We start from the raw sequence: 26,057 nt of genomic DNA on the forward strand, positions 1-26,057 counted from the left end.
AACCATTGTTGATCACCTTGTATTACGTTTTTATATTATCTATTATATCCACCCTTTTGACTTGACCGATTCTGTTCTGTTATGTCACATTTGGTTTTACTCTCTTCCAAAAAAGCAATAAGAACAGTGGGAGCAATGAAACCCAAAATGTGTAATAGTCACTGTACAAAAGAGAGGAAAAGAAAATGCTCTAAACTATATAACTGCATGTATATTTAAATGTATAAGACAGAAAATGATATCACAGAGTTCTAATGGATCATTGAACAGAACTGTTTGCAGTATCATTGCTGGAATGTCCACTCTACAAACTTTAATTCTGTGACTTGAACAATTATTTCTAAGATGGCAATATGTAATCTATTAACTAGTGATTTCCTACTGCGCATTTTTTTCTTCTGTAAATCTGTATAACTTGTACCCTTCACTGTTTTTTTTTTCTTTTCTTTTCTCCTTAAATAAAAATTAAAAAAAAAAAAAAAAAAAAAAAAAAAAAAAAAAAAAATCAACAGCCTGGGCTGGGGATTTAGCTCAGCGGCACAAGTGTCTGGCTGGCAAGCAAAGTCATGAGTTCGATCCCCAGTACAAAAAAAAAAAAAAAAAAAAAAAAACCCTCAATGAGAGAGAAACTAGGGAAATAATACCTTTTACAACAGCATCCAAAAAACCTGAAATATCTAGGAATCAATCTCACAATGGATGTAAAAAACCTCTACACTGAAAACTACAGTACACTGAAAAAGGAGATTGGAAGGATACTAGAAAATGGAGAGATATCACGGGCTCTTGGGTGAGAAGAACCAATGGAGTAGAAATGGCCATACTTCAAAACAGTTATACGGATTCAGTGCAATCCAATCAAAATTCCAACAGCAATACCTCACAGCATTAGAGAGAACAATCCTAAAATTCTCTGGAACCAGAGAGACCTAGAGTAGCAAAGGCAATGGAGTAGCGATAAGAGACAAGGCAGGGGCATCACAACCCCTGACTTGAATTATACTACAAAGCTACTAAGACCCGTTTGAAATAGAAATGAACATAGGGGCTGAGGATTTAGCTCAGCAGCCTTGCAAGGGGGCAGTCGTGAGTTCGATCCCTGGTACCAAAAAAAAAAAGAAAAAGAGAAAAAAAGAAATGAAAAGGAAGCTTTGGAGAAACCAGTTAGACTGTTTTACATGAAAAGTAGTCATTCTTTAATAATAATGAAATAAGACAACCATTAAATTGTTGCTTTTTTTTTTTTTTTTGAGAAGCACTTTCACTATGCTGCCCAGACTAGCCTCAAATCCAAGGCTCAAAGCCCAGTATGGTGGCGCACACCTGTGATGCCAGTATTTGGGAGGATGAGACAGGAGGATCACTGTTAGCACAAGGCTAGCCTGGGCTACATAGTGAATTCCAGGCCAACCTGAATTACGTAGTGAAACCCTGTTTCAGAAAGACAAAAGAATCCTGGACTCAAGTGATCCTCCTGCTTCAGCCTTTAAATACATTTTCTTGTTTTGTTCTGAGACAGAGTCTCACCTTGTAGCCCATGCTGGCCTGGAACACACAGCAGTCCTCCTGCCTCAGCCTCTCAGTGCTAAGATTACAGGTGTGTGCTACCACACCTGGCTAAGAGCTCACTTTTTAAACAGTTAGAAGAAATCCTTCTAGAAAGGGACATTCAAAATGGACTGCAGGCGACAGAGAGAGAGAAAGCTTGTGGATCTACAGAGGAGGGGCAAAGGAGGCCATGCCAAGGCAAAGGACAACAGGAAGCCCTGTCCGTTCCAGGGCCACCTTCCCAGAGAGAGCTTCTAAAACAGCCCTACCTAGCTTTAAGACGGCCCTCCTCACACACCCCAAGCGTCCTTTTTCCTTTAAGCTTTATACTCAGTTTGTCTTTCAAGAGAGGCCACATCTTAGTCTCGTCACTGCCTGTTTCCCTCATTTGCAGCTTAGCTCCGTGAGAGAAGGGATTTGTGTCTATCTTGGTCACTGCTGCCTACTGCCTGGCACATGCTAATGTGCTGCTCAGTGAATGTTTGTTGAATGAATCGAGGACCATTCTGCCCACCAAGCCTCGACAGATCACGCCCAAGGCCAGGGCCCCGCAGGCTCACTTGTCTTCCCAACACCGGCAAGCTACCCTGGAGGAGGCAGCACCAGCCCAGGCATCATCAGTTTCCAACCCACAGCAGGTTCTTCCCCAGGGCCCGGCCTGGAACTGAATTACCCAGAGCCTCTGACTTCCTGTCCAGCAGAGCGTGGCAAGGCTCAGAATTTCCACCCCAGCCCCAGTGCCACAGGGGACCCCTGGGCCCGCTGTGCCCACACAGTACTGCCCAGTGGGCCCAGGCAGGACAGGAGAGCAAGAGAAGGAGCAAGAGGAACAGGGAGATGCGGTCCAGAAACCCAGGTGCGGGCGGCGGGCGGGACCCAGGAAGGTCCCCTTTCCGGGTGACTGGCAGAGAAATAACAGGAAGAGCAGGGATCACGGGTGACTGAGGCCCAGCCCCCTTCCCAGCCTACTCTCCTGCCTGGTGTCATGCTCACCAAAACGCCGTCCCTCCCAATCCCCAACCATCAGGCGGGACCGGCCAGGCCGAACCATCCCAGTCCTGGGCCCTAAGCCTCGTGTTGTCCAGCCCCGGACTCCTTCCAGCTCCTGTGAAACTGACCACCCTAGGTCCCTGCTTCAGCGATCACTGAATTAAAACTGAAACACAAAGCTTCAGGAAAAGCAGGGGCGCACCTGCTGATCCAGGGGTTCAGGCGGGTCCAGGCACAACCGCAGGAGGCCGCTTGGGAGGACTCGCTCAGGTGGCCAGCTATCAGGTCACAGCTCACTCCTGGTTTCCTGGTGTGGCTTGAACGCTTGGACCTAGAGGGACAGTCCTGGCCAGGGGAAGCTCTGCTGAACGCCAAGGTGAGACAAAATACCCAACCCCACGGTGAAAGGAGAGGTTGATTTTGGTTCCCAGTTTAGAAGTTTCCATCCCTGTATGGTCAGCGGTGTGGGAGGAGGGCCTGGGCGGAGGAAAGCCGCTCGCCTCAGTTGGCCGGGAAGTGGGGAACAAAGGATAGTGGTGAAAGGGGGAACCCCCCATACTCTTCCAGCCAGGCTCTGCCTCCAAACACCACCCCAGCAATGGCACCCTTCCATGTGCCTGTCTCTGGGCCAGGAAGCCCGGGAGGATGTCCAGGCAGAAACTGCAACACAGAGTGACCAGAGAGCTGCGATTCCAGGCTGCACCACCACACCTGGTGACTCTGTCCATCTTCTGTTTCTGTGACAAACACCTGAGGCCAGATAACATCTAAATAGGGGCTGATTAGGCTCATGGCTCTGGAGACCAGGAAGTGCAGAGCTCATTTCTCTTAGAAAGCCATGCCCGCTGTGACTGCCCACTGATGTAGGGACAGAGCCACTCAAAAGGGCTCTTTCTCTTGGTACAATCGCCTCTCAAGGCTTACTTCTCAGCAAGCAGGTGTGGTGGTGCATGCCTGTCATCCCAGCACTCTGGGAGGCTGAGGCAGGAGGATCCCAAGTTCAAGCCCAGCCTGAGAAATTTAGAGTTTAGACCCTGCCTTAGTATAAAAAGGGTTGGGGTTGAGGATGGAGCTCAGTGTAAAGCCCCAGTATTGTTCAAAAAGGAAAAAAAAAGATTCACCTCTGAAATATCACTATTGCACACGACTTTGGGGCTTTCATTCCAGCACATGAAATCTGGGGACCTAATGGAGCCACAGCACACCCACTGTGTGCAGGCTCCGTATGAAAAGCAAGACAGATAAAATTCCCTGCTCCTCAGAACATGTGAGAGGAGACCCAGACAAGTTATCAAGGTAAATAAGACAAACGGCCCCCAGTCCACCTGGTGCCACATGCAAAGGAGGAAGTAAATGCCAGGGGAATCGTGGGCGGGGCATAAACCACTTAACACGGACCCCTGAGATGGGAAGTCACTCCTAGAGGTGGCATGGGCACAGTGAGCTGGAACTGACCTCAGTTTGCCTCTGTGGCTTTGCACCCCACTCTCGCCCCAGTGAGCCGCTGGTACACAGAGAAAGGGAGGGGAGGAGGAAACCCCAGCCCAGGCAGGGCTGCCGGGCGCAGCTGTTCAGGTTCTGCACTGCACATCCCCAAGAGCGTCATTCACACTGTGATGTAGATACTGCCCCTGCCTGAAGTCTATAGTCAAAGAGGGTGCAGGAGTCACAGATCTTCAGTGGCCTGGGTCACACAGGCAGTCCCAGGAAGTGAGTTCCCTCTGCTAGGTCTATTCTATGTAATTCTTTTCCCACTTGACAAAGTGCAGTGGCCCGGGCAGTCCCTGGGCTAGCACTATCCCCATCTCCTGAGCACTTGCCCGAAGTGCGGTCTGAGGCCCATGCCTGAGGTCCCGACTGAGACATCGTTATCTGGATCTGTGTCGGCTTTTGCGACACAGGGAGCCTCAGGAGGACTGAGGTGGAGGAAGGACCTGGCCTTGGGTCCAGCTCTGACCGGCACTCCTTAAAAGAAGGTAAGAGAGTAAACAAAGTTGGGGCCAGGGATGTAGCTCAGCAGCACAACACCTGCCTGGCAAGCACAAAGTCCTGAGTGTGACTCCTGGGACCCAAAAAAAGGAAGGAAAAAAAAGGGGTTCAGTAAAGTGAACGCTGATCCAGGTGTGGTGGTACATGCCTGGCATCCCAGCATTTGGGAGGCTGAGGCAGGAGGACTGCTGCAAGTTCGAGGCCAGCTTGGACTACAAAACTGAATAGTGAACTGAAATGCATAGTGAGACCCTGTCTCAAAAAGATAAAAAGTAAAAATAAAAAAGTAAATTAGGGGGTCAGTGCCTCCAAGGGGGCCATGAAGGGAAAGGGTTGGTATTTTTCCCTTTTTTTTTTTTTTTTGAGACAAAGTCTCACTATGTAGCCCAGGCTGGCTTTGAACTCACGGCGATCCACCTGCCTCAGCCTCCTCAGTGCTGGGATGACAGCACTGCCACCATGCCAGGCTGTGCTTGTTTTTGGTCTGGGTTTTGGTTTTCTTCAATGATGTGGGGCAAACCAAGGCCTCTTATGTGTCAGGTAAGCACAGAGCCACGGCCTCATCCTTCTTTTTTTTTTTTTTCCCCCTGTCTTTTTCTTTTTTATCGGTACCGGGGATCAAACTCACGACTGCCTGCTTGCAAGGCAGGCGCTTATGCTGCTGAGCTAAATCCCAGCCCCCTCATCCTTCTCTTTACTTGTTTTGAAACAGGGTCTCACACTGAGTTTCAGTGAGGTCTAAAGTGTCCCCTGAAAGCCTCCTGTGTCCAGAAGTGAGCCTTCCCAGGGATGCGCGCAGGGCACTGCACTCACAGTGGACCCGTCTGAGGCTGAGCTCAGGACCTGGGGCTCCATGAGGAGCTGGGCCCAGCGGGAGGGGTTCCAGGGTGGGGCCAGGGGCTGTGCCCTTGCCCCCACGGCTCCTTCTCTCAGCTCCTGGCTGCTGTCCTCCATCAGGGCCTTCTGCCTCCTCCTTTCTGCTCTGGAAACAACTGACCAGAGGCTGAGTCCCTAAGCCCAAACCAAGCTCTCCTCCATGAAACTGCAGGTGGCAGACACTGTGTCCCTGAGACAGGAGAGTGACCAAGACATCTCCCCACTCTGGCATTCCCAGCCAGCCCACACCAAACAGGTCTACTGGAGACACATTAAAGTGCCACCACAGTCCCCTCTCCCCAGGGTCCCTTCTATCCTGGGCCAGGCCTTGTCATCAGGGGGTGACTAAGGGACATCCACAGTCTGCACCGCAGTGCAGGGTGGTGGCTCAGCAGTCCTTCTGGAGGGAGGTTAGGGATCTGTTCCTGAAGGCACAGCAATGACAGGGCCACACAGGAACACAGCCCTCCCTCCTCATCCCTATCTGTCCCAGGCAGGTCACAGGGAGGCGTGGGATGTCATCCCTTGCTATTCAGGGATGTGCACAAAGCTGGGGCAGCTGGAGGGCGTGTCAGTTCCCCCCGATTAAATTTAGATATACAACTTGAGTGTGGTGGAGTACATCTGTCATCCCAGCACTCAGGAGGCTGAGGCAGGAAGATTGCCTCGACACAGTTAAGTTCAAGGCTTGCATGGACTATAAATCGAGACCCTGTCTCAAGAGACCCAATGAATGAATAGAGTTTAACCCAGCCTTCCTGCATACCAGACCCCAGAACCCACTCAAAGCCCAGGGTGCAACAGGTTCTCCACCTCCTGGGATACCTACAGCTCCAGTCATGCATCCATAGCTGCAAAGAGGGACCTGCCCCTGGATCCTCCCAAGTTCCTTGCTCTAAAGATAGCACCCCAATAAGGCTGGGGAGGACCCAGGATATCTCAGGCCTCAGGCGCACATCCAGCCCAGGCTCGCCTTCCCTGGCTGCTGAAGACAGCTGTGCAGATCCTGCTAGGACAAGGGATCCCAGCACAAAGTAGAGGAGGGCAGGGGGAGGCGAGATGAGAACCGTGGCCTTTCGTGTGGAGACTTAGCCGTGGAAGCAACTTCCCTGCAAGGACCCAGGTTGGAGCTAAGCTCGGGCCTACTGACTTTTCTGAACCCCTCATTCTACACCCCTCCCCAAAACCAAAAACCATGCACTACTTCCATGAGTAAATTTTAATGGCTTTTGTGGATGGTGGCAACAGCAGCGAGGGGGATGTGGAGCTGGCCCCACATCTGGAGCAAAGGGCCTCCTGTAGGCCTAGCTGTTCTCTTCCCACTGGACTGAGGCCACAAAGGTGCGGATTTCCATGGGCTGCAGTGTGATGGAGGAGGGGTCCAGCCTGGGCACAGCAGGGCGGGAGATGGGATCTGGCAGAGAGGGGTAGAGAATGAGGGGTGTGGATTCCCTCAGCCTCACCCCATTATGGTCCCTGCTCTGGGTCCAGACCTAGCCATACACGCCCAAATCTGTCCCCAGTACAGCAGACACAGCCCTTAAACCACTTCCCCAATCTGAATACCACCCTGAGAGCCCTAAATTCTCTCCGATTTCTTTTTGTTTTACTTGAGACAGGGTTTCACTATGCAGTTCAGATTGGGCTTGAATTCATTTTATAGCCCAGGCTGGCCTCTAACTCACAGTGATTCTCCTGCCTCAGCCTCCCAAGAGCTGGGATTACAGTTGTGCACCACCATATCTAGAGTCTCCAATTTCAAGGCACTGCCTTCATCTCAAGCTGATACCGGGTGTGACAAACCTCATCCCAGAACTAGCCGTCTCCCATCTTGTTCCTGGGAGTCACCAAACCTTGAAGTGCATTGCAGGTTCACTGCAATGGTTCATCGAATCCCCTAACACGGGTCAGGACACTGCCAGGCCTTCAAGCTCTGTACCAGCTCACAGCCCGCATTCCCATGCCTCACACAGAACCCCAGCTGCTGAGTCAGGCAAAGGCCTACGAGGTCCCCACCAATCTCTGTTGTCCACTTGAGCCTAGAGGCGCTGGCCCGGAGCTGGTTGGCCGCCAGAGTGGTCTCCTGCAGGCGGGTGATGGTGAAGGTGGAGAACAGGTCCTGCAGGGAGCGGGTGGGCCCGACTGAGTGCAGGGCAAAGCTGAACTGCACCTCTGGCCCTCTCTCTCCGCGCTTTCCCTCTGCTCCCTTCCCCCTTCTGCCCTCCTCACCTGCAGGTCCAAGGTTACAGGGAGACTCAGGTTGCGGCTGGAATCTTCGCCTAGGGCAAACTGGTGCTCCAGACGCAGCAACAGTGTGTCCGGGCCCCATCGGGCCAGAGTGAGCAGACGCACAGAGGGCGGCAGCTGCCTGCGCAGGCCTGAGAACTGCGGAGGGGGCGGGGCTCAGACTGGGAGGGTGGAACCTGGGCAGTGAGGGGCGGGGCTCATGTGGGGAGGGCGGGGCCTGGACAAAGGGGCGGGACTAGATTTTAGGGGCGGGGCTCAGCTGCCCGTAATGACAACTAGGCTGTGGGGGCTGGATTCAGCTCTCTGGTCCTGCCATCCGTGTAGTAGGGGCTGGACTTATCTAGGAACGTGGGTGTCAGGCAAGTGAAAGCTGTCCCTGGACCCAATGCTACCAGGTCCAGGATGCGAGACTGGGCTTGGCCTCCGTCCCTCTGCCACCCCTTTGGCCCTCACCTGTTTGCGCGGCACTGCCTCATGGTGGTCATGGTGGTAGGAGGGGCCCTGTCCTGGAGCCAGCACCAGCTGCGGGGCCAGCAGCTCCTTCTCAGCCAGCAGCCGGTGTTCTGCAGCCGCCTCGCGGGCCGTGTCCAGGAGCAAGAGGTGACGCCCACGCACCCACCCACCGGACCCAGGCTCTTGCAGCGCCTCCCCCACTCCGCGGCCATCGTCTTTCAGCAGCCGTCGGTGAACCTGGGGGGCCGCGGGGCCAAATGGATGAGGGCGAGTGCTTGGGAGAATTTCGGGAGAAATCAAAGGGCGGGAAACTGAGGGTCTGGTAGGTGGACCTCAGGGAGGGTAGGATCCAGCTGACAGATGGAACTAGCCAGCGGAAGGCAAGCCCTTAACAGGGGCCTGGATAGGGTGAATCAGGGCCCAGAGAAGGCCTCAGGGATCAGTTAAAAGGAGACCCACTGCTGGACATTGGGGCCACATCTATAATCCCAGCACTCAGGAGACTGAAGCAAGAGGCTCCTAAATTCAAGTCCCACCTGGGCAATTAGCAAGGTCCTGTCTCAAAATTAAGTAAATACATTCACAGGGCTGGGAAGGTAGTTGCTGGGTTCAATCCAACCACCAAAAAAAAGGTCAAACACAGTGTTCTCAGATTAGTGTCCAGCAAGGGGCTAGAGCAGAAACTGGCTTGCAGGGCTGGGACCCACTCACCATGAGCTCCAGAGAGCCGTCGCTCATGCTGCTGCCCCCCTGGGAGCGGTCTGTCAGCACTGTCAGCTGCATCTTCCCGTCCTGGGAGGCAGAGGTGCAGGGAATGAGGGAAGGGGCCCTGCTAACCCTGCCCCAGGTGTCCGGGAAACACTGGGATGCTGGGAATAAAGGCTGTCCCCCCCCCCCCCGCGGAATGGGGGGAGCCATACCGTGATATAAATGCGGCTGTTGACTGGGTAGTAGTTTCCGGCCACCGGTTCGGTCTGGTTCAGCTTCCAGGAAGGTCGATAATCCCGCCTGGGGTGGGGTGTGGTTGGGTCAAGTCAGGGTCCAGTGCCCACCCAGTCCTCGCACCCGCTCCTCCAACCAGCAGATGCCCCTGCCCCTCTGCCCAGGGCCTCAGCGTCCCCACCTCCTCTCCAGGACCTCCCGGCCATTGCTGTCAGTGAAGAAGACTCCGCCAGTTTCCAGGGGTGTGTCGAAGCGGCTGATGATCTCTTTTCCCCACTTGTCCCTGGGCCCAAAGGGACAGGTGTGAGCCTCACCTAACCCTATGGCTCTGGCCCCTGCCCCATCTCAGCCTGAGCCACTTACCCCACAGGTATTGGCCCCACTGTCCACTCAAGCTCCAGATGACGCTGACCAGAGTACAGGCGAACCACCTGGGAGCACCAGGCTGTAAAGTTCTGGTGGACCTCCTGTACCAGGGCTGTCTGCAGAAACACAGCCAGAGGAATGTTACCACTAGGGGGCAGAGGACACCCCTGAAAACATTCTCCTGCCTGAAGCTCCAGAAGGCCTAAGTCAGGGACAATCCTGCTGACAACATGGAAACCCGCCCACATTTTCTTAGATCTGGCCATGTTTGTAGCAGCGTGATTCCTATTGGAAGGAGCCTATAAACCCAACAGAGGAGTGGACAAAGAAGATGTGGCATTTACTATTATGGAGTACCAATTTGCCATAAAGAATAAGCTTGAGGCTGGCCATGCAGGCATGTGCCTGTAATGCCAGCACTCAGGAGGCTGATGCAGGAGGATCACTGGGAGTTCGAAACCACCCTCGGCTAGAAAGTGAACTCAAGGCCAGCTTGAAATGCAGAGAGACCCTGTCTCAAAAAGTCAAAAAGCAGCAGCAGCAGCAGCAACAGGAGCTCGAGTCATTTGGAGGAAAATGAATGCACCTTGAAACAATATTATTAAGAAAAATAATAAATACACAAGCTTAAAATAATGTGGTTTCTCTGTGAGAAAACCAGTTAGATAAAGAAAGAACAAAATTAAAGATAAATAAAATGACCAGGGAGACAGATCTTTTGCAAATGGGAAAGGGACCAAGAGACAGACGGAGGGCATGCAAAAAGAATAAAGGTGTTAAGTACAAATAACAGCTTGACACAGTACACCACATACTACAAATGTGTACTGATAAAGACAATACATGCTTGTAGTCTACTATCACCCCACCCCTGCGTTAGAATGAGACTGAGCTTGGTACATGACCACCTGGTACAAAGACTACACTGCCACTCTTTAGTAGCTATGTGACAGTCTGCCCGACAGAAAATACTCAGGATGGTCTAAATGATGCTTCTTGGCCCTTTCCCTCTCCCACTGGTTCAAATGGGGATGTGATAGCTGGAGCTCAAGCAGCCTCTTGGAACATCAGGTGAAAGCCAAATAATGAAGAAGTTAGAGCAACAAGACAAAAGGGAGCTGGCTGCCTGCGGACCTGCTCGTCCTTCCTGGACGGCCCAACCAGACTTTCTGTTAGGCAGTTAATTTGGGTAACTGTTGCAACAGGCCAAAGAACCCCAATTCAGTGATCCAGGGATGCAGCTGTTCATCTCAAAGGGACCCCATCAAACAAAACAAGGCTCTTAAACCTGCACAAATGGGAGTTATTCTGAGCTCAGGGAAAATGTCAATAAAAGCCCTAGGAAACCACCATTCCCTGTCTGATGCAGTCTCAGATCTGCACCCAAGTCTCCAAGAAGCAGTTCTTCCGTATCCCCCTGATATAAATGTGAACCACGGAGCTTGGAGAACTATGTGTGTGTATGTGGTGAGCCCATATCCCTACGTGTGTGGTACTCAAACTTGCAATCCTCCTGCCTCAGCCTCCTAGAGTGCTGGAATGACTACCACACGTGGCCTGAGGAAGCAGCCAGACTTGGCTCTGCCACTTCCCTCAATTTCCGAAGCTAAGCATTGCATAGTCTGACTTACGAGGCAGATGTGAAGGGGTAGGAGAACCCCTGGTACAAGCATGGAAATCAGCCCCTCGGGTTCCACCGCCACCTCCCGCGCCCGCTGCCCACCCGCCCTCTGTGGCTCCAGACCTTGACCAGGCGTGTCCTGGCCAAGTGGCTCACGGGAAACGGCCATTGTTGGCTGGGTCTAAAGATGTAGGCACCGGAGGCCTGACTGCTCCGCTTGTCTCCCACACTGGCGTTGTACCTGTGGCCGACACAGATGAGTCAGGGGAGGCCTGGCGATGGCCCCACCCCACCGGGCAGTCTCCGCTTACCAGAAGAAGGCCTGGTTCACGGGCAGCGTGAGCTTCCGGTCCAGGACCTCGATCATGCTCAACAAGCCCGTGTCAGGGTGGAAGGAAGCCCGCAGGTACTGTGCAGGAAGAGAGCCAGCTGTCACTCCCCGGGGCTGTGCCAACAGTCACCTCACACTGGGTCCCCTTGTACTGAACCTATGACGACGCAGCAGCTTCTCATCCCCGTGGTCCCTGCAGAGCCACCCGGTCACTCCCTTCTGTGCTCATCTCCTATGACCTGCTCGCCTCACCCCAGCCGGAATGCAGCTGCTTCACCTGTGGTCAAAGCCTCCACCAGCCTGTGTGGAGGTGTGTACCCCTAATCCCAGCACTTGGAGAGGCAAGGCAGGAGGGTCTTTGTGAATTCCAGGCCTAGGCTACACAGTGAGACCTTGTCTCTAAAAACCAAAAAAAGGTGTCACAGCCCCATCTACTCAGGGCCAAGTGGGCACTGAACACAAAAGCTACTGTGCCAGGATCCAAGAGATTTTTAGGAGTCCAAGGAAATGTTTTCATTTCTTTTAGAATCATATTTTTACAAACTGACTGACTACCCAGGCATGATGGTACATGCCTATGATACAGGGACTTGGGAGGCTGAGGCAGGAGGATTGTTGCAAATTCAAGAGCAGCCTGGGCTACAAAGTGAGCTCAATAAATAAATAAATAATAAAATAAGATAACAAAGTGAGCTCAAGGCCAGCCTAAACTGCATGGTGAGAACCTGTCTCAAAAAGACGACATCAAAAAAAGTTGACCGGAACAATAATGACTATATTAAAATAAGATTTGCCTGGATTGTATTTATCACAACTTTTTTTTTTGAGACAAGGGCTTCCTAAGTGGTTCAGGTTGACCTTAACCTCATTATATACCCAAAACTGATCTCAAACTCATGGCAATCCTCTTGCCACAGCCTGCCAAACGCTAGGATTATAGGCATGGACCACTCTATCTAATGAACATCATTTTATTTTTAATGGAAGAAAGCATCCTGGCACGGTGGTGCATACCTGTAATCCCAGTGTTTCAGTCAGGGAGGCTGAGACTAAGATCAGCCTAGGGCCACATAATGAGTTCTGGGCCAACCTGAACTACATAGCAAGCCCTTGTCTAAAAAAGGCGAGGCGCAGGGGAATAGTGGGGAGCCACCACGCAAAAGTAGTGATCAACAGCCTTTATTTTGGTGGGGCAGGGATTTGGTGTAGGGCCATAAACCCAGGACCTCAGGCACGCTTGGTAGATAAGCTTTGTGCCACTGAGCTGTACCCCTAGGCCATATTTTGATTTTTTGGGGTTTTTTTTTTTTTTTTTTGTCTTTTTTTGAGACGGGGTCTCGCTATGCAGTTCAGGCTAGGTTGGTCTCGAACTCACAATGATCCTCCCACCTCAGCCTCCCAAGTGCTGGGATTATAGGCATGAGCCACCACGCCTGGCTTAGTAGGCCATGTTTTGAGACAGGGTGTTGCTAAATTTCCCACGCTGGGCTCAAACTCACCCATCCTCCTTTCTCAGCCTCTCAGGGTGCTAGCATTACAGCTGTGTGCACCACCGTACCCAGCTTCCACAATAAAAAAAGATTAGGGGGGTAGTTTGAGGCAGGGTCTCACTATGCAGCCTAGGCCTTAAATTCACAGTGATCCTCTTGCTTAAGTCTTCCAAGTGCTCGGACGACAGGTGTGTGCTACCATGCCCAGCTTCTGTAAACATTTTAATGCAATCCTGTCCCATCTGTGGCTCTTCGGAGTAAGATGTGAAGTCTTCTTCTTGGTCCTCAAAGCTTTCACAATCTGAAAATTTCTAGCCACCTCAAAATAGCTAAATCTTGGAAGTAGCTCATATGTCCATCAGCAGATGAGAGGATGCAGAAAATGTGACATTTACACACAATACAGCACGACTCTGCCATAAAGAAGGACAGATGTGAGTCATTCAAGAAGATGGATGCACCTTGAAAGCATAACATTAAGTGAAATAAGTCAGACACATACACTTAAACATCATGTGGTTTCTCTTACATGAGACATCCAAAGTATAAATAAAGAGCAAAATAAAAGGTAGCTAACAGAAAAAAGTAACATGGATCTTTTGTAAAAGGGAGAGGAGAGGAAGGGGAAGAAAAGAATTAAGGTATGAGTATCAGGTTCGAAAGTTTAGGCATCAGCTGTGAAGATAATGAGATTCATTATGACGCCCATTCTCGTTGACTTTTATCTACTTTTGAAGACCTACAATGTCTCCAATGTTTTGGTTTTGTCGGTTTTGATCTTTACTGTTTTGTTCAATTTTATTATAACTGATGATATAGGCAATTCTATTAGAGATAGCGGGAGGCATTATGGTAACCATTGTTGATCACCTTGTATTATGTTTTTATATTATCTATTATGTCCACCCTTTTGACTTGACCGATTCTGTTCTGTTATGTCTCATTTGGTTTTACTCTCTTCCAAAAAAGCAATAAGAACCGTGGGAGCAATGAAACCCAAAATGTGTAATAGTCATTGTACAAAAGAGAGGAAAAGAAAGTGCTCTAAACTATATAACTGCATGTATATTTAAGTGTATAAGATAGAAAATGATATCACAGAGTTTTATTGGATCATTGAACAGAACTGTTTGCAGTATCATTGTTGGAATGTCCACTCTACAAGCTTTAATTTTGTGACTTGAACAATTATTTCTAAGATGGCAATATGTAATCCATTAACTAATGATTTCCTACTGTTCATTTTTTTCTTCTGTAAATCTGTATAACTTGTACCCTTTCACTGTTTTTTTTTTCTTTTCTCCTTAAAAAAAAAAAAAAAGAATTAAGGTATGTTAGGTACATCTACATGAACTCTGAATATGTACTAATAAAAAGCTTCTTTAAAAACCTGAGAGTTGGGGCTGGGGATTTAGCTCAGCGGCATAAGGGCCTGCCTTGCAAGCAGGCAGTCATGAGTTTGATCCCCGGTACCGATAAAAAGGAAAATGGAAAAAAAAACCTGAGGGTTGCTGTGTCTGCTGTATTCTGCCTGTCTGGATCGCTCGGTTAGGTGCTTATTTATTTACTGCAATGCTGGGGGCAGAAGCCAGGGCCTCATATGTATTAAGCAATCACTGTACCACATAGCTACCACTGAGTCCTAGGTCTCAAGACAAATGTTGTCTTATGTAATGGCCTCCCTGCAAACTCCTTCTCTGAAACTGCAAGCCCCCCTCCCACCAACAGTGTTGATATAAATGCCACATATCACCCACAGCCACAGTGCAACCTCACAGTAGCCCCAGAAAGGACACTGAGGCTCACGTGAAAGTCACTCATCAGCTAACAACACTCACTCAGTCAGGGAAGCAGAAACAGCAAACCAGAGACCAGGAGCCCATGGAGCCCACCATGACATTTCCAAGGTGTCAGAGACAAAGAAGGGATCCGTCAGGACCTTACCTCATTTTTGATGGACAAGACAGGGGACGAATATTTCTGGGGCCTGGAATGCTGAGATCTGGTCTGGGGGTTCTGGTCAGACACGCGGGTTACAGAGTAGACACTGAAGCCCAGAGCAGGCACCAACGCTGGGAACAGCAGTTCTGGGTTACCAGAGCTGGTAAGTTCCACCACCTTGGGTCAAGGAGAAGGGAAACTGAGTCAAGAGACTATCAGGACATATCATGCCACTCATACGCAGAGACATCAGCCAGGTAAGGTGGTGCATGACTGAAACCCCAGCACGCAGGAGGCTGAGGCAGAAGGACCACCATGAGTTTGAGATTAGCCTAGACTGCATAGTGAGTTCAAGGTCAGCCTGGACTACATATGAAGACCTTGTCTCAAATAAATAGATGAGTAGATGGATGGATGGATAAATAGATGCATAAAAAAGAGTGAACACATCAAACTCAGGGAGGGGTAAGAGTCCTGAGAAGGAGGTGTGAGATCCCGAGAAAGATTACAGAGAAGGCAGCTGGGGTGCAGCTCAGTGGTGAGCACCTGCCTAGCACATCCTAGGCCCTGGGTTCCAACACCAGCACCCCAATAATGATGATAAGCTGGCCATCACAGTACACGCCTATAAGTCCAGTATCCAGGCGGCCACCTGGGCTACACAGTAAGACCTTGTCTTCAAAAAAGCTAATAATAATAATTGCAGAGATGGTTTCTTAAGATAGGGGGAAAAAAATCTATGGGTGACATAGATCCTGGGAGGCAGGGAAAAACGAGAGAAAAAATAGAATAGCTTTCTCTTTTTTTCTTTCTAGATCTGGAAACCAAACTCAGAGATGGTCTACCACTGAGCTATATCCCAAGTACTTTTTCTTTTTTTTTGGGGGGGGGGCGCAGTACCAGGAATCAAACTCAGTACCTTGTGCTTGCCAGGCAGGTGCTTGTGCCACTGAGCTATATCCCTTATTTATTTTTATTTTGAGACCATGTCTCACGAAGTTGTTCAGCCAGGATTTGAGCTTTCGATCTTCCTGCCTCAGCCTCCCTCAGTGTTGGGATGACAGACAGGTGCCACCCCCTGGAAGACAGCCTTAAGCACAGGAGTGAAGGGAAGATTCTTGGGGGAGAAAAAGGCCCACAGGAAGGCTTCGGGGATGAAAGGGCTGTGCGTAACAGGAAGATATTTCAGGGGTGGATATTTAAAAATCAGACCAATCATGGGAGGCAGATATTCGCAAGGGGAGCAGCTATGCAGAGCAGGAAGACATAGTCTTCTCAGGGGGGTGTTCAAGAGAACAGGGAAAAGTCAAATCTGGAGATATACTGCTCTAATCCTGGCCCTAGAATGAGGCAGGAGGATCACAATTCAAATGATCTCAAGGCCAGCCTGAACTGCATAGCGAGACCCTGTCTCAAAAAACAAAAAGGTAAAAAGGGCTGAGATGTACCTCAGTGCAAAGGCCCTGGGCTCAAAGAACAGAGGAACACGCCTAAGGCAGGTGGTACTCATCTAGTGGGCTCACCGTGCTCGGCACTGTATTGTTTCCCGGATCCTTTATGAGGAAAAGGCCTTTTCTGACAGGCAGCCGCACCATCCGATCCACCTTCCTCCCCAGGGGGTTATAAACGAGGACCTGGAACTGGAGTGGGAAGGGTCACGACAGGCCTTTCCCAGTCAGGGCCACCTTTCTCGCGGTGCATGGGTGTTGGCCTAAGCGGCACCCAGCCCTGTGCACTCCTCGGTCCTCATGAGGAAACCAGCGGCTGCAGCTTCCAGACAACGATCATCCGATCACCACCCCACTGGCCCTTGGCTTCCCTCAGGCTCTCCACCCCCACCTCTCCCCATCCTAGGCTTACACGCTCAGATGTCTGGCTGAAGGGGCAGATGCTGATGTTGAGGTCCCGGCAGAACAAAAAGGTCTCCTTGGATCCGCTGAGCTTGGCGAGCGCGTTGCTCAGAAGAACCTGGGGAGGAGCGCCAGGGACCACATCCGCTGCTGTCGGTGTCCACACCTGGGTCTCCTCTCAACCCTGCGGCCCCGACCCCGCCCCTCTCCTCTTCGTCTGGCGCGGAACCCTGAGCCAGCCTAGTCTCCGCCCAAATGCCTAGACCTCACCCCACATTGCCCTTGTCTCCACCCTTCTCCCCCCAGGTGTGGACCCCGCTCCCCCCAGTCTCCGCCCCTCAGCCAAGACCCCACCCCTTGCTTTCCCGTGCTTTCTGCCCCACCTCCTGCAAACCCTGCCCCACAAGGCTTCCTAGGCTCCGCCCCAGCGCCCTAGACCACGCCCTTCTCCAGCCCCGCCCACCTCGCAGGGCCCCCAGCCTGCAGCTAGTTGGCGCGCGTAGTCGTCTGCCACGTGCTGCTTCGAGGTACCGCTGACTGCATCGTGATGTTGCAATACAGCCATCGCCTGGTCTGCAACCAGGTGGAAGGGTGTGGTCAGTGGGGTCTGCGCAGGAGACCAGAAAGGCCCCGTGCACACATGCAGGTCTCAGAGGCTCCCAGTTTCCCCCCAGGAGCGATACTTTCTGGCTTCTTCCCCACCTGGGTCCCCCAGACCGACACTTACTGAGGGGCGAGCTATCTCCGTGGCCGTAGGGTCCTACATTGGCCGCTGGGCCCACCTGCGCCTCCAGCTGGTTGCACACCTGGAGGATATGAGGTCAAAGCGCTGGGCCTGGGCCACCTGCAAGTGTCCCCTGCGCTAGCACCTGGCTGTCCTCTGGTCATGCACACCCACCTGCAGGAAGTTGTAGCTGAGGCGTTCATAGCGTTTGAGCGCTGGCCTGCTGGAGAAGTAGCCGGTCCAGAACATGTGGGGGCCGTCGGCGTAGGGGAAGAAGTCATCCTCCTTCACAGGCCTACGGGGGAGGTGGTGAGGACCGGGCCAGCCTGCCCCTTCCCACCCCCCAGGACCCCTAAATACCAGGTGAGGTTGGCTTTGTTCAGTTCCCACAAGTAACAGGCAGGGGTGGAGTACAGCACGTGGACGCGGCTCCCATTGGCCTGCTGCTGGAAGGAGGGGCGTGTGAGCCCACAGGTGCCCACTCAGTGGCTCACCTGCTCTGAAGACGTTTTTTTGGTTTTTGTACTGAGGAAAGAATTCAGGGCCTTTGCAGTGAGCTACAATCCCTCTTCCTATTTTATTTTTTAATTTGAGACAGGGTCTCACTAAGTAGCCAAGTTACCCAGGCTGAACTCCAACTCATTATCCTCCTGTCTCGGCTTCCCAAGTGCTGGATTACAGGTATGCACCAACACACACAGCACAACTACACTCCTTTAAGATTACACACACACACACACACACATACTCTGCCCTGTGTCCTGAAGAGTGATTCTGAGATCCAAGACACCAAATCTTCAAATGCTCAAATCCCTTATACAATATACATAACGTTTGCATAAAACCTAACTAAACCCTCCCATATAAAGTACTATAATAGTTAGCAATAGGTAAATGTTATGTAAATAAATAGTGTTATTTAGGGGGAAATGACAAGAAAAATATCTGTACACATTTAGTACTGGTGCAGTTATTCTCTGAATATTTTTAATCAGTGGTTGGTTGTCTGTGGACATAAAATGTGGGGATTCAGAGAGCAAAAGGTACCCAGTCGGTCATGCAGACACATACAGCACTAGGGCAGTCAGCTCCTCCCTTACCACAAGCTCGCCCCAAAGGCCAGCCTCTGCCTTTAGTTTCTGGGGGTGTTCTGCATTCTAGGTAATGGCTCTACCACCGAACTACATCCTCAGTCCATAGCTAGTGTCTTAAAGGAAAAGCAGCCAAGGTATGATGGCATGCACCTGTAACCCCAACATGGGAGGCTGAATCAGCACGACCCACATGAGTTCTAGGCGATATAGCGAATTCAAGGTCAGCCTGAACTATATAGCAAGACTATCTTGAAAAACCTGTTTTTAAATTTTAAAAAAAAGGATGTATAAAAGGTTTTTAGCCAGAAAGAGTAACAATAATAAACAAACAGGGTCGGTGATACCATTCAGGGAGATCACTTGCCTAGCAGACACAAGGCCCTGGGTTCCATTCCCAGCAACACAAACAAAAACAAAACAATGCAAACATGCACCACTTGCCAGGCACTGATCATACAAACAACTCATTAAATTCACAGGAATGGCTGTGTGAGGGGAAGACCAGCATTCGTGCCATCTTACAGGCGAGCAGAGGAAGGCACTGAGAGCCTAGGGACAGTTCTCAGCATCACACAGCAGTGACAGGGCCAGGGTGCTTTCCAGCGTTTGTGAAACTCATCAGAACAGCAGGGAGTGGCAGAAGAGCCAGATGGGGACCTCGCAGCAGCAGCCCCAGGACTTAGTATTTGCAGGGGACAAGGTGCTGGAGGCTGGGAGCACTTGGTGAAGCCTCCTGAGCACTTTTGGGGAACAGCGCCAGGGAGTGGCTGGGAAGGACTGGTACAGGGACTGAGGCACAGGACAGACAGGACAAGGTGTCTGAGGTGGAGGAGGGGAGACAAGTCCCCATGCTGATAGGAAAGAGTGACAGCTCGCACACACACAGCCCCCCCCCTCAGGCCACCTGCAGAGACACAGGCACATGTGGAGCAGGTAGGATAATGATGGCCCGAGCAATGATGTCCTAATTGATCCCAGAACCTGGGACCAGCAGAGGCAGCATGGCAAAGAGATATTAAGGCTGCAGATGCAATCAACATTGCTAATCAGCTGACTTGAAGATACAGGTTATCCTAAATTATCCCAGAGGCCAAGCATAATCCCGGAGGCCAAGCATAATCCCAAGTAGCTCTAAAACCAGAAGAGGAGGTGGGGTGGTCAGATGTATGAAGCCCTGGGTTCCATCCCCAATACTGGAAAAAAAAAAAAGGAACTGGAGGATAAACCTGAAAGAGGGAAGCAGAAGAGATCAAACTAAAAGAGATGTCATGGAGGCCGAGTCAGAGAGATGCTGTGTGGCTTGCTTTGGAGACTGGCCAGAGAATGTGGTCATCTCTAGGAGCTGGAAAAACAAGGAAACACGTTCTCCCCAACCCTGCCAATATGTCTGTTCTTGCCCAATGACACCCACGCCAGATCTCTGACCTTCAGAACTGTAAAGCCCTGTATTCCTATTGTTGTTTCTATTTTGTTTTCTGTGGGTCACCGATTAAGTAAATCTAGTTTAACCTTGGTCACCTCAGGGACTTTGTGCTGCATTAGGCTATATGACTATTTGTTCTGGAGGAAGTCTTACAAATACATAGTGTTAAACTGGGCGTGGTGGTGCCCGCCTGTAATCCCTGCACTCCGAGGTGGAGGCAGAGGGACAACTGTGAACTGGAGGCTAGCTGGGACTACAAAGTAAATTCAAGGCCAAGAAACCACACAGTGCAACTCTGTCTCAAAAAGGCAAAAAAAAAAAAAAAAAAAAAAGCATTGTTTTTAAAGTAAGAAATGCAGAACTTTAATCTCAGTGAAATGCTGCTGAGACAACACAAGAGGGTTTGCTAAGAAATGTCCCAGGGACTGTTAAACATGAAGGCCAAGTACAGCCAGATAGGGTCCTGGGGGGTGAAGTTCTCATTCAGGTATGCTTACCAACTTTACTCTTCCCACGTCCCTCTTCTGCTCTTTGTAAAGAAAAGATTAATAATGGGGCTGGGGATTTAGCTCAGTGGCATAAGCGCCTGCCTTGCAAGCAGGCAGTCATGAGTTCGGTCCCCGGTACCGATAAAAAGGAAAAAGACAAAAAAAAAGAAAAGAAAAGAAAAGAAAAGACTAATAAAAAGCCAGAGAAAACAGTAATCTGGGCTTCCGTCCTAGAGATGTAGCCCCACCCACCCCATCCTTTTACTTTGTCTCTGTCTTGTTTTCTGTTCATCTGCTGCATCTCATTTTCAGGATCTGTCACCTGGTAGAAACCAAGTTTTTGTTCCTTTTTTGTTTTACTTTTGAGACAGGGTCTCGTTATGTAGTCCAGCTTGCCCTGAACACTGTAATCCTCCTGCTCCAGCCTCCTGAGTGCTGGGATTATAGGCATGCCCCACCCTGCCTAGTAGTTCTGATTTTTTAAACGTTGAGGTGGTGGTCATTTGTCACACAGAGTAACAACAGAACACGAAGACAACACTCATCGCCGTGCAGGTGGCCCAAGCCACAGGGACACAGTACACAAGCAGCTGTAGTTTGAGTCTGAAAGGCCCTGAAAGGCCCGCATGTTCAGACCTGATGCTGCCGGGCAGGGGAGCTTCCACAGTGGAGCACACTGGGAGGTCTTTATCGTTGGAGGCCCGTGGGATAGAGCAGCCCTGGGCCCTTCCTCCTCTGGTCCCTCATCCCTGGGCCACAGAGGCAGCGGTTTTCCTCCACCCACCCGCCTTTTCTCGCACCACCACACACTGCCTCAACAGAGGTCTCACATCTCAGGCATTTGTCCTAGTGACAGAAAGCGGAGCTGCAGACTCCACGGGGCCCACAGGGCGGGCGCTCTGACCTGCATGTTGACCAGCTGGATGAGCTTGTCCAGGTTCTTGAACCACGTGTTGGCATTCTCATATTGGAAGTCCGAACCCATGGTCATCACAGTGTGGTTGGTGCGGTAGTACCGACCCTGTGGGATGGAGTTCTCAGACCAGGATGTCCTGGCCACCCACAGTCAGCTGTGTCTATCTATGGGGTCAAGAATTCACGTGGACATTGCCAGGTTTGGTGCATAACTGTAATCCACGCAATCAGGAGGCTGAGGCAGGAGGATAGCCCTGAGTTCAAGGCCAGCCTAAATTATACAGTGAAAGACTGTCTCAAAAAGAAAAAAAAAAAAGGGCTGGGTATGTGGCTCAGGGGTAGAGTTGTTGCCCTGTATGCTTAAGGCTTGATTCAATCCCTAGCACCACAAAAAAAAAAAAAAAAAAAAAAAAGTGGGATCGTGTGTGTCATATCAGAGCACAGGGACACAAAGAAGAATTGTCAGTAGTTTTCTTGGGTCCACACGAAGACGAGGAGATCAAGACAGCATGCCATGTGTCAAATCCATGGCTTTTTCTTCTGTTTAGTTTTTGAAGTACTAGGGATTGAACTCAGGGCCTTTCCACTGAACTACATCCTCAGTTATGTCTTATTTCTCATTTTGAGATAGGGTCTTGCTCACTTTTAATCCTCCTGCCTCAGCCACCCAGAGTGCTAGAACAGGGATGCACCGCCATGTCCAGGAACACACATTTCTAAGGGAACTGGAGCTGGAGAAGGGACACTGTGGCAGGGCTGGGACGGTACCACTAAGCATACTTTCTCACACCCCTCAGAGAAACCCCGCAGGCCTGAAGTTCTGGACACAGGTTACCTGGGCAGTGGCCAGCTGCAGAAAGTAGCTGACAAGCTTCTTGGCATTGTATTCGGGACTTCGGGGGTCATCCACCACAGGCGGGTCAGCACACAGCACATCCCAGCACAGCCCTTCTGGTGGGCCATAGTTGTTGGGCAGCACACCTGGGGGCCACACCAAGCTCAGAGGAGGTCCATGGCCCCACACCACGCTGGTGTCTAAGCCTGCCCTGCCTTTGCCAGAATGGGCTTCAGAATTTTTGAGGCAAATGCAGAGTCCTGCTCACAAGTGATTAAGAAGTTTAGGCCATAGTAGATCATCAAATCACCCCTCACCAGTGAAGAGGTCGGCAGCAGGGGCCTTCAGGCTGGCACTGGCCCTCCACACCAGCTCCATCTCCCGTCTCTTCTTCCGCACCAGTTTATCTTGATAATCAATGCGCCCAAAGAAGACACCATCAAAGCCCATCTGGAGGTGGGGCAAAGGGGCCTCTCACCACCACACTCCCCAGCTGGAGAAGTCTGAGTGTCATGGTACACGACGGTACCATTAGTGGTCAGAGCACAGGTAGAAAGTGGTGCTGATCAAAGGGAGCCCTCTAGTATACTTCAGAAGGCACTCAACAAGAGAGGGGCAAGTGGACACTCAGTACTTGCCTCCTACCTAGGTCAAAGTGGCAAAGAAGCAACCCAAGGCTATGTTAGAACACAGATAATAAAGCTGATTTTAAAGGGGAGGGAACAGAATTGAAATGTGTTATGTACATGCACCAGTTCCCTACAGTGAAGGTAATCATTACATACTATAAATGTGCACTAATAAAAGTGGAAAAATAAATAAATAAAATCAGGAAAAAGAAAAAAAGCAAAGGCCAGGCATGATGATACACGCCTATAATCCCAGCACTCAGGAGGCTGAGGCAGGAGGGTAGCTCCAAATCTGAGGCCAGACTGAACATGGTCTCAAAAGAACAAAAATAAATAAATAAAGCCAGCATGATAGCAGGACCCTGTTGCTAAATAAGTAAACCCAGATAAAGGACTGGGGTGCAGCTGAGTGAAAAACTACTTTCCTAATATGCACAGACTGGGTTCCATCCCCAGCACCAAAGAGGAAGAATGGGCCAGCCACACCAGGCATGGTGGTAGACACCTTTAATCCCACCACGTGGGGGGCTGAGGCAGGAGGAGCAAAGTGAGTTCAAGGCCAGCCTGAACTGCACACTGAGACCCTATCTCAAAACAAAACAAAAACACAGGAAACAAGGTAGGGGTCCACCTGGAGCACAGCTGGAGGAAGAGCCAGGATTCTGACAAAGGGTAGGATAGGGAGGCTAGGGCAGCAAAAAGAGGCTTAGGCCAGAGCAAAGGGAAGGACTCAGAATTCAACTTCCTCCCAAGGCAAGGACCAGCAGGCTCTGGTGCAGCCCAAGTAAGGCTGCAAGGAAAGGGCCGGCCTTGAGCACCAAGGAAGGAGTCAGTGTGGTCAGTGTGAGCGAAAGGGCGGGTCTGCAGGACAGCAGGGCAGCACCTGAGCAAACAGCGAGGCCTGTTCCCTGGAGTGGCCAAAGGGGTCAATATGCCAGGCCACGCGTGGGCGCCCGTCACTGCCAAATGTGTCCTCCAGGAAGCGAAGCCCCAGTGTCATCTGGTCCACAATGGCACCATAGTGGGTAGCTGCCTCATCATTCATCACCCAGCCACCGTTGGCAAACTCCAGGCGCCCTGGACAAGGACAGGCAAAGCAGGGTGATTAGGGCCAGGTGCGAGGTACAGTGAAAGGCCTGGCATGCAAGCTTGAAAAGAGAAGCGGGACACAGGTTTGGCAAACAGGGCCTGACACACAGGAGCTGTTGTGGTGCAGTCTGGCGGGGTGCACAATTCTCCAAATCCCAAGCTACTGGGGCCATAAGCATACATATCTTCTCCACATGACAAGATAAAATCTCCTGCAGCTTCCTCTTCTCACTTCCTCAGAGCAGGCTCACCCTGGCGCACCAGCCTCCTCACGACTTCCTGTGTTTCGTTTGTCTGCTGATGCCACCAGCGGGAGAAGAAGGCCATCTCCACGTAGACGAATCGGCGGGTGGGCTCCGCCAACAGGGCAGAGATGACGGAGTCCAGGATGTACTGCACTCCTGCCTGCTGGAGGTCGTTATGGACTGTGGACACAAGGACACTGATGGTCAGGAGCCCCACCCTAAGACCCAGGGCCCAGAAGGACAGAGGGAAACTGGAGAGCTGGGGTGTCAGTCCCCAGCCGTACTCACTGCCCCAATAGTACTGGTCCACGGTCTTGAGCCAGCCCACGTCGTCATGTGTGTGGGCCACCAAGTGCACATTCAGCATCCCCGGCTGCACGATGGGACATGTCTGCACAGGGTCCCAAAAACATACACTGTTGGTGACCTAACTCCAGGGCCCAGCGGCTAACAGACGGGACCAGAAGGGGGCAGGAAGTGGGAGAAGCACAAGAAGGCCCTTGACCGGGAGATGCCTTAGCCTCCCAGTCAGGGGACATGCAGAGCTGTGCTCCCACTGCACAGGGTCTGGCTGCGCCTTTCATCCGCACCCCGGGAAAACAGACTCGACGCTGCTATCCAGGGAGCGTCTGCAGGTGCCATCGGGTGCTTTATTTCTAGTTATCCCAGGGCACTTAAGTCGAGAAAAGGAGGTAACTTGAGCAAGGAGACCGGTAGGAGCTAGAGGAGTCTGAGCCTCAGGCGAGCCGCTGGCAGAGCCCCACGCTCCCCGTCCCACAGTCAAAGGAACGCATCCCAGCTCGCGACCCGGGGACACGCGGCGGGGGTGGGGAATCAGCTGCAGCCCCATCCTCAGGGGCGCGACCAGACCCCTCGGTGCCCCGGAGCGCGCGCTGGGCCACTCTGTCGCCAGCCACACCCCTGCCCTGCCTCGGGCCCCCTCTGACCCCAGCGCGCTCCTGCCGCGGGGCCCGCTCACCTCGTATCCAGCCGCCCGAGCGCCAGGTGTGGCCAGCAACAACGACAAGAGAAACGAGAGCGCCGTCCGCGGGAGGCAGGCACTCATCCGGCGCCCCGAGGAGCTCTGGCAGTCGCCGGCGCCTAGCCCCAGAGGTAGCACACTGGCACCCATAGCCCAGCCGCCGCTGCTGCCTCCAGGGTGTTCCCGGGCCCGGATAAGGCGAGCAGACGCCCCGCCCCTGGAACCTGCCCTGGCCAATCGGCGCCAGGGGGCGGGGCCTGGCACGTGACCGGGTTTGAACCGTATCTCAGAGACTCTGGCCGCTGGAGTTTGGAACAGAGGGCTGTTCCGTCCTGGCGGGAGGGAGGTATCTTTTGCTTATCGCCGTGGGACTTTGGAGTACATTTGGCAGTAGGAACAAAGGACCCAACTTTTTTTATACACTCTGTATCTTCCTAGGAGGTAATACGTGGACCTTGTGCTTGGGGCCCTACGGTGTCCCATGGAATTTCAAGACTAGGGAGCTTCAGAGGCACCTGTTGGGACGAGAAGCAAGGATCCTATTCTGCCCTGTGAGGACTCAAGACATTGGTTACACAAACTGCGCTTGGGGGCCAGGCGAGGTGGTGCACATCTGTAATCACAGTACTTGGAAGGCCAAGGCAGAAAGATTGCAGCAAGATCAAGGCCACTTTGAGCGACATAGCAAATTCAGGACGAGTCTGGGCCAGGAATTTAGCTCTGTGGCATAAGTGCTTGCCTGAAAAAAAAAGGCCAGCTTGAACTCTTAATGAGACCCTGCCTCAAAAAACAAACAGGGCCAGGGATTTAGTTCAGCAGCTTAAGTGCCTGCCTGGTAAGCACAAGGTCCTGAGTTCGATAGGTAAAAAAAAAAAAAAAAAAAAAAAAAAACCCAAAAAACAAAAAGCAAAGCTGGGCGTGGTGGCTCATGCCTGTAATCCCAGCACTCAGGAGGCTGAGGCAGGAGGATCCTTTCGAGTTCGAGACCA

The 26,057-nt window shown here is 51.5% G+C and overlaps 1 protein-coding gene and 1 long non-coding RNA gene across 2 annotated transcripts; one reads left to right on the forward strand and one right to left on the reverse strand.

The window, feature by feature from the left end:
• The first annotated feature begins 599 nt into the window (after nucleotides 1-599).
• Nucleotides 600-14,196, forward strand: LOC134471006 (uncharacterized). Its single transcript, XR_010040323.1, has 2 exons — nucleotides 600-2,914; nucleotides 3,706-14,196. It is a non-coding gene; the product is annotated as an uncharacterized LOC134471006 (long non-coding RNA).
• Nucleotides 6,671-25,259, reverse strand: Man2b1 (mannosidase alpha class 2B member 1). Its single transcript, NM_001257246.1, is given in 24 exon segments — nucleotides 6,671-6,817; nucleotides 7,420-7,522; nucleotides 7,633-7,788; nucleotides 8,104-8,340; nucleotides 8,815-8,895; nucleotides 9,024-9,111; nucleotides 9,227-9,328; nucleotides 9,409-9,527; nucleotides 11,156-11,273; nucleotides 11,344-11,441; nucleotides 14,798-14,971; nucleotides 16,318-16,434; nucleotides 16,655-16,762; nucleotides 17,108-17,217; nucleotides 17,372-17,450; nucleotides 17,543-17,663; nucleotides 17,729-17,811; nucleotides 21,278-21,394; nucleotides 22,124-22,269; nucleotides 22,441-22,573; nucleotides 23,636-23,829; nucleotides 24,093-24,266; nucleotides 24,375-24,477; nucleotides 25,066-25,259. Coding segments are annotated over 24 exon segments (3,024 nt in total). The 5' UTR covers nucleotides 25,219-25,259; the 3' UTR covers nucleotides 6,671-6,707.
• Nucleotides 25,260-26,057: the final 798 nt, after the last annotated feature.

This window comes from Cavia porcellus, unplaced genomic scaffold (genome assembly GCF_034190915.1).
Source record: "Cavia porcellus strain 051 isolate PalLab524CR breed Dunkin Hartley unplaced genomic scaffold, mCavPor4.1 scaffold_17, whole genome shotgun sequence".
In the NCBI taxonomy this organism is placed as follows: domain Eukaryota; kingdom Metazoa; phylum Chordata; class Mammalia; order Rodentia; family Caviidae; genus Cavia; species Cavia porcellus.